General features: G+C 46.7%; 1 protein-coding gene across 2 annotated transcripts in view; it reads left to right on the top strand.

Moving 5' to 3' along the window:
• pkn3 (protein kinase N3) overlaps window positions 1-10,141 on the top strand; it is a 15,819-nt gene extending 5,678 nt beyond the window's left edge. For both annotated transcript variants that reach the window (XM_031578029.1, XM_031578030.2), the window contains 18 exons: window positions 308-447; window positions 913-1,147; window positions 1,741-1,923; window positions 2,274-2,383; window positions 3,805-3,948; window positions 4,326-4,401; window positions 5,220-5,403; window positions 5,644-5,746; window positions 5,922-5,992; window positions 6,123-6,192; window positions 6,294-6,385; window positions 6,651-6,827; window positions 7,198-7,260; window positions 7,578-7,654; window positions 7,999-8,141; window positions 8,480-8,587; window positions 8,732-8,812; window positions 9,621-10,141. In XM_031578029.1, the coding sequence (XP_031433889.1) occupies window positions 308-447; window positions 913-1,147; window positions 1,741-1,923; window positions 2,274-2,383; window positions 3,805-3,948; window positions 4,326-4,401; window positions 5,220-5,403; window positions 5,644-5,746; window positions 5,922-5,992; window positions 6,123-6,192; window positions 6,294-6,385; window positions 6,651-6,827; window positions 7,198-7,260; window positions 7,578-7,654; window positions 7,999-8,141; window positions 8,480-8,587; window positions 8,732-8,812; window positions 9,621-9,821 (2,258 nt within the window). In that variant the 3' untranslated portion in view covers window positions 9,822-10,141. The remainder of the gene's footprint in view (window positions 1-307; window positions 448-912; window positions 1,148-1,740; window positions 1,924-2,273; window positions 2,384-3,804; window positions 3,949-4,325; window positions 4,402-5,219; window positions 5,404-5,643; window positions 5,747-5,921; window positions 5,993-6,122; window positions 6,193-6,293; window positions 6,386-6,650; window positions 6,828-7,197; window positions 7,261-7,577; window positions 7,655-7,998; window positions 8,142-8,479; window positions 8,588-8,731; window positions 8,813-9,620) is intronic.
• Window positions 10,142-11,574: the final 1,433 nt, after the last annotated feature.

Genomic DNA, 11,574 nt, shown 5'->3' with positions numbered 1-11,574 from the left:
CACTTCTGTGGTCGTTTGTTTTGCCCTTTTTACTGCCGCAGTGAGTGGGTGTGCATATGTGCAAACACATAGTATGTTTGGATTGCCATTGATCACAAGCAGATGACCCTCATTGTGTTTGTGTCTGCACCGGACCAATGGTGAAGGGGGAAGGTTCATCGCTTCCTTTGCTTGTGGAGCAGTAAGACACCGCCGCTAATGTAGTCTGCTGTACATATGGTGTGTCCACGTAACGCTCGTAACGCTCGTAACGCTCGTAACAGTCGTAACGCTCGTAACACCCGTAACACTCCCTCCTGCCTCCCAGAGACCATCAGCCCCCTGGAGCTGCGGGTGGAAGAGCTCCGACACCACCTGAAGATCGAGGCCGCCGTGTCCGAGGGCGCCAAGAATGTGGTCAAGCAACTCGGGGGACGCAAGGTGCAGGACCGACGGGCGCTGGCTGAGGTGGGCAGAGTGAGATGGCACACGCTTCTGTTTATTGAGAGTGCCGAGTGGAATTGGAGGGCATTTAGTTTCAAATTTAAGCTGGTCATGAAATGGATGTGCTCTTTTTTTAATGCATGAAATTAAAAGTGGTTGTGTCTGTGGTAGCTGAGCATTCAATTCAATTTGAGTTGTATTCAAGAATTCTGGTTCATTGAGGCACTGGTAAATACAGTATGTTTAATTTGGACGAGTGTGTTTTGAATGTATGTGTATTTGTATTAACATGGACTTTCATCCATGGTAAATATAGTCCAATTTTGATTTAAATTATTATAAATAATAATTATTATAAATTATATGTGCGTTATTCTGTCGTATTTACATGTAGCTAAATGAATGGGAACAGTCATAATTCTATGAAGGTGAGCAGACCCCAGTATTGACTCTGTGTGGACGGGCATGTCCTCCCTCCTTCACCCCCAGGCCCAGGCCCGTCTGCAGGAGTCGTCCCAGAAGCTGGACCTGCTGCGTCTGTCCCTGGAGCGCCGTCTGGGCGAGCTGCCCCCGGACCACAGCAAGCGGACCGCCATTAAAGAGGAGCTCACGATAGGCGCCTCCCCCTCCGTGGGCCCGCAGAGGGACCGCCTATACACTACCTCCTCCTCGTCCTCTTCCTCCTCCTCTTCCTCCTCCTTCTTCAAGCCAGCCTCCCTGACAGGTAACAGCTGCCTGCACTGGTGGCACATGATTTGAAGTGTGTGTGTGTGTGCGTGCGTGCGTGCGTGCGTGCGTACTCTGCCATACTGCAGATTGCTTTGGAAGAGAACTGAGAACTGAGTAGAATGCTAAAGGCTGTTGGTCCGCTGAGATTTCAGACGTTTTTTTTTTTTTGGTTTTGTGTTTTTTCTCCTTAAGTAGAAGAATGGTTCTGCTCTTTTGTGTTAGTGGTGTGACTCAGACCTAATAATTCAGCCAGTATTTGTTCGGTTCATAAAGTGAAGCGATGCGCAGCCTCTTCAGGTTATTTGATGGAACACAGAGCACTGCCTGCACAGCAGTAGTGTTACCTAATATATTTATTTATTTGTATCCTCTTCCAGAAGTTATTTTGGGCCAAGGGTACTCAGAGCCATCACTTTGACAAAGTATTATATATATATATGGAATGTGGCATAACAATGTAACAACAAGGGCATTGTTTCTCTAGGGTCAGCCTCTTGAGAGCTTCTGGAATTATTTGGTGTATGTCGTATTTATTTGTGTGTGCGTGTGTGTGTGTGTGTGTGTGTGTGTGTGTGTGTGTGTGTTCAGGTCGTCTGGAGGTCAGGCTCATGGGCTGTCAGGACCTGCTGGAGTCGGTGCCGGGCCGCTGTCGGGTCTCCGGCCTGACCTCGACGGCAGGCAGCCCCTCCGAAGCCAAGTCCCTGAAGATCCGGTCGGGCCTGTCTGGACGCAGCACCAACGGCAAGACCCTCAAGAGCGACGAGCTCTCCAGTGAGTCACCGCCGGAGGCGCCGAAAGTAGAGTAGCACGACTGGGGAAAGCGTAGGAGTCATGAAACCGCATGCTGGATGTTAATTTATTGAATTTACACAACATTTAAAAATATATTTTGCTGGTGGATATTTATTGATAAATGTGTCAGATGTGTCAGTGAATAATCTGTATCCATAAAGGCTGTGAATCGGAACTCGGTCTGAGGTGTCATGTGTGTAGTCCTTTAAGGCATATTTGAGTTTCTTTGGGTTTATGGTTTTGATTGCTTGTCCAATATTTTGTTGACAGTCCTTACCAAGTTGTGTGTGTGTGTGTGTGTGTGTGTGTGTGTGTGATTTGATCTGCAGCGGAGATCAATGCTATGGTCAAGGTGGATAACCGGATTGGGGGCCGCACGCACTGGAGACCCATCAGCAAGGAGTGCTGGGACCAGAGCTTCAGCATCGAGCTGGAACGGGTAAGTGCCCGTCAGTCCCTATCTGTCCCTCAGTCGTCTGCCCCACCCACCCCCACAAAGGCCAGGCCTTCCCTTCAGCATGTAATCCCCACGGCTAATCCCTCAGCACCGCTGTAATCTGGGTGTAGCCCCAAAGACCAACAAGGAGCCTGACTCTGGTCCAAGACTGCTTCCTACTCGCTCTTTCCCACCCTCACTATTTGAACTCATTCCCAGCAGTATGATCAGAATGTTTTTTTTTTTTCATTGCGCTGTCAGTACAAAATTAGAAGCTGTTTTTCTGTGGGACTTAAGTGATGTGCTGCAGGCTTTAGTACATCAAAGTAAATCTGTTTCCAACCGCCACTAAGACAGGTTTAGAAGTTATTTGTGTGTGGGAATGTGCCTATATGACTTCATGCGAGTATGTGTGGGTTCAGGGTGGATTTTCACAAGTGAGCGTAATTTGTTTGTGTACCATGTGTTTGTGGTGTGGTTGTTTGCATGTGAAGCTGTGAATTCAACAGAGCATTTGAAGTTTAAAGAGTTGTTTTGTTTGTGGCATAAAAGTGTGTGCTAATCTGTGTGTTGGTGTCTGGTGAGCATGTCCTATCTAGGTAGTGTTTGAGGTATGCACTTTTCCGTATTGATTTGTGCAATGTGTCTCTGGCTGTGGATGTTTGGGTGGTACCAAGACGGCTTGTAGTTTTCTGGATTTAATTAGTGCTCAAGCACCCAACTGGGTCACAACTATGAAGAAAGATGAAGTGATATGAAAACCCCAAACAATATGTGAAGAAATAAAAATATACATACAAAAACGAGTCATACATTGAACTGCTTTAGAGACGGTCAGTTATGGAAAAGTGATCTGAACCCTTTTCTTAAATACGATGGTTGCATTCAAGAGTGGAACTCTGTCAGCCTAAACAACTTCTTACTCGTCACACCATTTTGGCTCCAGTTGAGTCATCGAGGAACACCTCACCGTCTATATCTACACTATACCTTCTTCAGAGCAACATTACTCATGAGTTCAGTCAAGAATGACCAGATAGCCCCTATTGGCTCTTTCTACATACACCATGTCATCGTGCTAGTTGTGCTTACAAGAATCGAATATCGAATGCATATGTGTGTAATGTGTGAGTTTAACACGAGTGTGTGCAATGTGTGAGTTTGACACGAGTGTGTGTAATGTGCGAGTTTGACACGAGTGTGTGTAATGTGCGAGTTTGACACGAGTGTGTGTAATGTGCGAGTTTGACACGAGTGTGTGTGTGTGTGTAATGTGCGAGTTTGACACGAGTGTGTGCAATGTGCGAGTTTGACACGAGTGTGTGCAATGTGTGAGTTTGACACGAGTGTGTGTAATGTGCGAGTTTGACACGAGTCTGTGTAATGTGTGAGTTTGACACGAGTGTGTGTGTGTGTGTGTGCAGTCTCGTGAGCTGGAGATCGGCGTGTTTTGGCGGGACTGGCGTTCCCTGTGTGCCGTCAAGTTCCTGCGGCTGGAGGACTTCTTGGACAACCAGCGCCACGGCATGTGTCTGTACCTGGAGCCCCAGGGCACCCTCTTTGCTGAGGTGAGGAGGGGGGGGGGGGGTGTGTAGTGAGGAGAAAGTCAGAAAGTTATTTTATTGTGGGAACGTTACACATATGTACTGCTTAAATGAACAGGAACCTTTATTAAGTGAAAACAAGCACCCCAGTAGATGCAGTTCTGTACGCAAAGCTTTGCTTAAATCTCAAACATTTTTAGCAATGTTTTTACTTTTTGTACGTATATTATTTAAAGTAAGTGCCTTAAATGGACTGTTGTGACTGAAGTGTTAGAGAGCACTTTCCCCTTCAGTGCCATGTGGATCACATCCACAGATAAATCATGTTGAGATATATGGAGGTAGGGGTCATGTCATCACTGTTCTCTCGTGAAAGCATAAGGGATGTAATGGATTTCTAGGTGACCTTCATAAATCCTGTGATTGAGCGCCATCCAAAGCTACAGCGACAGAAGCGGATCTTCCCCAAGGAGAAGGGTTAGTAGTCCTGAACTATCACTAACTTAAGTACTCTAGTTACGGTTAGTAGTCCTGAACTATCACTAACTTAAGTACTCTAGTTACGGTTAGTAGTCCTGAACTATCACTAACTTAAGTACTCTAGTTACGGTTAGTAGTCCTGAACTATCACTAACTTAAGTACTCTAGTTACGGTTAGTAGTCCTGAACTATCACTAACTTAAGTACTCTAGTTACGGTTAGTAGTCCTGAACTATCACTAACTTAAGTACTCTAGTTATGGTTAGTAGTCCTGAACTATCACTAACTTAAGTACTCTAGTTAGGGTTAGTAGTCCTGAACTATCACTAACTTAAGTACTCTAGTTATGGTTAGTTGTCCTGAACTATCACTAACTTAAGTACTCTAGTTATGGTTAGTTGTCCTGAACTATCACTAACTTAAGTACTCTAGTTATGGTTAGTAGTCCTGAACTATCACTAACTTAAGTACTCTAGTTACGGTTAGTAGTCCTGAACTATCACTAACTTAAGTACTCTAGTTATGGTTAGTAGTCCTGAACTATCACTAACTTAAGTACTCTAGTTAGGGTTAGTAGTCCTGAACTATGACTAACTTAAGTACTCTAGTTAGGGTTAGTAGTCCTGAACTATGACTAACTTAAGTACTCTAGTACTTTAGTGTCTCTATGCCCCTAGCCCTAGTGAGGCTAGTTTCCAGTATCTTTCTAGCACTATAATTACCCTAATAAAAAACACCATAGCTTTACAAAGGCCGTTACACATTATTTTGAGAAAATGTGTTTTATTTCCATCCACCGCTTCCTGTCTGATCAGGGAAGAACTTCCTGCGCGCGGCTCAGATGAACATGAACTTTGCCACGTGGGGGCGGCTGATGATGAGCGTGCTGCCGCCCTGCCACAGCAACATGGCGGCCCTGAGCCCCCCAATCTCCGGGCCCGACGTAACCTCGCCGCCCTCCGCCGACAAGACCGCCTCGTCCACGCCACCCCCTCTTGGGTAAGAGCTGCCGGACACGCTCACAGCTACGGCCAGTGCGCTTTATACACTTTGAGAAAACAAAAACACTACATCCTCATTACATCCAGTCCAAGTACCATGAAGACAATGTGGCAGGGTATTCATTTACAGGGTTTCTGGTTAACACCACTACTTTTATAAATAGATAACATTTGAAGTGTTAGTGAAGTTGGTGTTGATAAGTCAGACTGTGATGAGAGGCTTCCTGTGCTAACACAGGGACTCGGCTGTGCTCAAGCTGAACTTCAGTGAAGACCGGCCGCCCAAACCACCACGCCTTCACACGACCAAGACGTCATCTTTAGACAATCCATCTCAGCTGGTAAGACCCCCCCCCCTGCACCTCACCTCCAGAGGCACAGCTTCAGTGAAGTGCATGGACATGGCAACAACGTTCTGACTGGAAAGGAGTTTTTCATAAACAGTTTTTGGTGAATAAGATTTACTTTAAGATTTGCATTCTTTCCTTATTTGCTCCTCGTTTTCTTTGCTTTCAGAATTCCAAAGTAAACTCCACAGAGGGCAACCACATTTCCAACGTCAGACCTACACCTCAACCTGTTCCCAGGTCAGTTTTAGAAACATGCTAATAAGCAATGTAAGCTGCATGCAGTCCTTCCCCAAGTGACATTTATGTTCATCTTCATTTTTCTTATTTCTTGTCCTCCATCTCTCTCACTTAAATTGCACTTTTTTAGGACAAAACTGAAGATGCAGATGGAAGACTTTAACTGCGTCTCAGTTCTGGGACGGGGACACTTTGGAAAGGTCTGTTCCCAGCTGTGCTGTCTCTTTTTTCTGGCTCTATTTTATAAAGCTGAGGTGTTGAATCCATCCACTGTGCCTTCCTTCCCCGTCTGTCCCAACAGGTCCTACTGGCCGAGTTCAAGAGGACAGGGAAGCTGTACGCCATCAAAGCCCTGAAGAAGGGCGATGTTGTCACCCGGGACGAGGTGGACAGGTAAAGCACCACACCCAAACCACACATCAGACGCCATATGGAACCCTTTGGGGGACTGGGGTTGAAAACATGGGCGTGCCCAAAGTGGAGTCTATATGCAAAATTGCATTGCATCTGGTACCGAGATATTAATAGGCAACTATAGTAACAAAATCAGTTGCTTTCGCAGTTCAAAATATTTTACCATTTTACCAACGTTTTTTTTTTTTTATCACAAACCCCTCTTGCTGTCTTTGAATGGGTGTCTGTTGTGTTTGGTGCCTAGTCTAATGTGTGAGAAGAGGATCTTTGAGACAATCAACGTGTCGCGGCACCCCTTCCTGGTGAACCTGCACGGCTGCTTCCAGACCAGTGACCACGTGTGCTTTGTGATGGAGTACTCCCCCGGGGGCGACCTGATGACTCACATCCACACAAACGTTTTCACCGAGCGCCAGACCCGGTAACACACACCAGCACCAGCACCAGCACCAGCACCAGCGCCGCTACTCTACCATCTTAATAACCCCACTGGTTCCCAACACACAGGCTCCACTTGACAAACCTGTAGGAATGGATTCCTTTTTTGGCTTTGGAATATTATTTTCATAACCCATCCACACAATATTCATACCCTCATACCATACACACTTTAAACACCTAGGGGTTACATTGAGCCACAGATAAACACAAACTTGAGATGCCCTCCAGGATAGCATTAGTTTGACCACAGTAAGTTACTGTTGTAAGAGTCCACAGGTGAGACTTAGTTAGGCACTCAGTGTGTGGCCATGCTAGCAGGCTAATTGGCTAATTGCTCTCTTGATGTGTAGGTTCTATACTGCCTGTGTGCTCCTTGGGCTGGAGTTCCTGCACCAGAACAAAATAGTTTACCGGTGAGTGAAACATGTTGCAGTATATTATAGGGGTGCAATATATTATAGGGGTGTAAACTGCCAGAGACCTCATGATTTTGATATTGCTGTTGATTCACAATGTATTTTGGATTTGATTCTGAAGTATTATATTCTGTCCAACAACTTGGGCTCATTAAACTGGCTACAAAACTTTTAAGCTCTTCCAGAGCCCTTCCAGAGAACAAAAGTAATGAGGATAAGGTCAAATTGGGAGTCATTTTTAGTACAAATTTCTCCTGATTTCCTTTTCCCAGTTTCATTGCATAGCTTAGAATTTTTTTCTTTCCTCTTTCAAGGGACTTGAAGTTGGATAACCTTCTGATGGATGCAGATGGCTTTGTGAAAATTGCTGACTTTGGCTTGTGTAAAGAAGGTAAGTGAGATTAACGCTTCCTCACGTACGTATGGTCGTCACACTCGACACCTACATTTTCAATCCTTATCTGGGTGAAGCCCACCCAAGCCAATACTAAAATAGTTAAAGCTGTGAAAACAAAATAAAATTTGCAATATGAACTCAATTAACATTGACTTCCTCTTTTTTCATCGAAAGTGCGTTGGAACAAATCCTGTAATTCAAATCCTGTCTGAGGACATGCAGTCCAGTCACATAATCTCTGTTATGAAATTCGATGCCTACAAAATACTGGGTATCTTGTTAGTGACCTCGACACAGGCGTGAGTCCTCCTTCATGCTGCCTCTTGCCCTCTGCACAGGTATGGGTCACGGTGATCGCACCTCCACCTTCTGTGGCACACCTGAGTTCCTGGCGCCGGAGGTGCTGACGGAGAGTAACTACACGCGTGCAGTGGACTGGTGGGGCCTGGGCGTCCTCATCTACGAGATGCTGGTGGGGGAGGTAAGATCACGGAAGAAGAGAGAGAGAGAGAGATAGGGAGAGGGGGAGAGAGAAAGAGAGAGACAGAAAGAAAGAAAGAAAGAGGGAGGGAGGGAGAGAGAGAGATAGATAGAGAGCAAGAGGGAGAGAGAGACGTCCTACACACGTGCAGTCGACTGGTGTTGCCTGGGCGTCCTCATCTACAAGATGCTATTTTGTTGTTTGTTTGGGGTTTTTCTTGGGGGGGGGGGGGGGGATTCAAACCACAAAGGCAGCATCTCATGTCAATATCCTAAAATCAAATCACGTACCTTAAATCAGTGGAATGACAAGATATTTTTTTGTGTTTTGTGCGGCAGTCTCCATTTCCAGGAGACGACGAGGAGGAAGTGTTTGACAGCATCGTGAACGATGACGTGCGCTACCCGCGGTTCCTGTCACCGGAATCCGTGTCAGTAATCCAGAAGGTGCGAGCTCTGCTGCATTCCACTGCTATCAGCTCCTTCATCACACTGATAACGCGCCTGTCCGCCTGTCTGAGCCCAGGAGCGCTGTCTCGGAGCTAGAGGTCTGACTGATGGCTTTCTGCTTTCTCTTTCCCCGCGCCGCAGCTGTTGCAGAAGAGCCCAGAGAAGCGGCTGGGAGCAGGAGAGCAGGACGCTCAGGAAGTGAAGAAACACCGCTTCTTCCAGGTGAGCCTCCGCGGCGCGCTAACTACAGCTTATTTGTGCTTCGGGTTAGGCGTGAGGGGAACATTTGGGTTATTGAATAGAATGACAGATGTCAATTAGACTGCTATTGCAAATCTGGATTGAACTTTATTCATAGGCTACGAGGTTCACAAAGTCAATTGCCTCCACAGTATATGGTTCTGAGAACTTCTTAATTGTTTGATTTGATGCTTTCTGTACTTTTGCTCAGTTAAAGCCAGTAGAGATCCTAACGTATCGATGAGTAAATGAAAGAACTGTAATATTCATGCAGTCATGACTCAAGGAGTGTCAGTGACTCACTGTGAGATTTGGATCCTGACTGCATGTCTCACTCCAGCTCCTCACCTGTGTGTTTTAGTTTATCTGTATCTGATGTCTGACTGTAAGGATAATGCTGTCTGTCTGAGCCTGCATGTATTCATGTCGTTATGTTGCATCTATCCTGCTGTGTTAAACTGTGTTGTCCCTAGTGGCATCTATCCTGCTGTGCTAACTGTGTTGTACCGAGTGGCATCTATCCTGCTGTGCTAACTGTGTTGTACCGAGTGGCATCTATCCTGCTGTGTTAGCTGTGTTGTACCGAGTGGCATCTATCCTGCTGTGCTAACTGTGTTGTACCGAGTGGCATCTATCCTGCTGTGTTAACTGTGTTGTACCGAGTGGCATCTATCCTGCTGTGTTAACTGTGTTGTACCGAGTGGCATCTATCCTGCTGTGTTAAACTGTGTTGTACCGAGTGGCATCTATCCTGCTGTGTTAACTGTGTTAAACTGTGTTGTCTCTGCAGGGGATCGACTGGGAGGCTCTGCTGGCCAAGAAAGCCAAGCCCCCTTTCCTGCCCACCATCAAGGGCTCGGTAGACGTCAGCAATTTCGACGAGGAGTTCACGCGCCTCAAGCCTGTCCTGACTCCACCCCAGAGCCCGTTCTTCCTCACCGCTGAGCAGCAGGACATCTTCGCCGACTTCGACTTCTCGGCACTGCACTGAACGCTCAGGACTAATCATCTCTCTCTCTCTCTCTCTCTCTCTCTCTCTCTCTCTCTCTTTTTCTCTCTCTCTCTCACTGTTTGGCTATGCACCTATAGTTGTCTCGCTGTTACCCCTTTAAGACCGTTGGCAAATCTGTGCTTTGAGCTCAAGTCGGCCCCACTCCCCTGCAGCTCCCTCTAGCCCTCCGCGGAGGAGGAGGAGGAGGAGGAGGAGTGAGGACCCAGTGAAGCGTGGAGGCCCACACTGTAGCTCTGTGTTATGCTTGTGAACACTACTCTCTGCCTGCTCCCCCACCTCCAACCCCCACACACACACACCCCCACCCCCCCCCCCCCCCACCCCCCAGCCATGCTACAGTCTGCCCTGCCTCCAGCAGCCAGTAGAGGGACCCCCGTCACTGTGAGTACCGTTGGACGCTTCCCTCACCTACTACTCCTGGCCGAGCAAAGCTTCCTTCCTGCCTGCCTGCCTGCCAGTCAGTCAGTCAGTCGGTCTCTCTGTCTGTCTGTCTGTCTGTCTCTGTGTCTGTCTGTGCTCCAGCAGGTCAAGTCTATGTTTATTTAAGTTAGAGGTTTTTGTACATCAGAATGCCTACATTTGTTTCTTTCTTGTCAGAGCATTGGATTTGTGCCGTTGTTCTGGTCCGTTTTTACTCCATGAGGTGTTGTTTCTTCTTTGATGTCTGCTGTTGACCATTTTGTTTTTAAACCATACTTTAAAAAAACCTGAAAGTAACTCGACTGTGCAGCTGACCTGAAATGTCTTCCTGTAGCAAAGTGATGCCAGATTGATATTTGCACTTTTTTACGTGAACCTTCTCCATCGGGGTTGTGTTCGCACAAATGAAGGACCATGTGCTAACACAAAGGTGTTTAAATCCCAGAAGCTTTAAGCAATGAATTGAGTCTGTACTCCCTGCAGAAATGAGCTGTGCTGTTGACAGTGCCACAGCAGACACAGCCTAAAGCGTGAGGCAGTAAGTGAGTGAGTCATCGTGAGAGTGATGGCTGGTTATTGTGCTGGGGTCTGGAGTCGCGTGATCACCCACCCCTCACCCCCCCTGCTCTGAACTCCTACCCCCCCACCCCACGCTCTGAACTCCTCACCCCCCACCCTGAACTCCGCCCCTCCCACCCCACGCTCTGAAATCCGCCCCCCCCCCACCCCACGCTCTGAACTCCTACCCCCCCATCCCACGCTCCTCACTCCTCACTCCCGTGGTGCTCTGGGCTGCGCTGTGTGAATGACTGACCTGATTATGGTTTGAGGCACACAGTTCAAACTGATGAATCTGACCTGACGTCCAAATGGAGATCGGCAGACAGGTTCTTTGCACTCTGTAACACTACTGAAGCCTACATTCACTTATACATCTTAGTTTGGCCACGTTTTGAGTTTGCTGTTGTTGTTCTCAAGTCCATGCAGTCATCGGATGGATTTTGGGCAAAGTAATGGTCATTGAAGGCTACCGTCTCTTGTGTTTATGTCTATTTAAGCCAATTGTGGCATCCAAGTTTTTTTGAAGTATAGAAATCTCATGAAAAGCCAATGATTTCTTCTTTTCTTTTTTTACCAGCTAAGTCGAGCTTGGGGTAGAAGATATTATGTAAATGTATATTTAAGATTGAGAATGTCTGACTGGCTGAGTATGGAGGGGTTTTAGTTGAAACAGATGAAGTGTACTAAACTCTTAAGAATGCTACAGTGTTCCATGTATGTCATTCTAATGTCTGTCTAGATGTTGTATGTA

The sequence above is a fragment of the Clupea harengus genome, chromosome 12, assembly GCF_900700415.2.
Source record: "Clupea harengus chromosome 12, Ch_v2.0.2, whole genome shotgun sequence".
NCBI lineage: Eukaryota > Metazoa > Chordata > Actinopteri > Clupeiformes > Clupeidae > Clupea > Clupea harengus.
The sequence above is the reverse complement of the archived record's forward strand: the minus strand, read 5'-3'. Positions and strand labels throughout refer to the sequence as shown.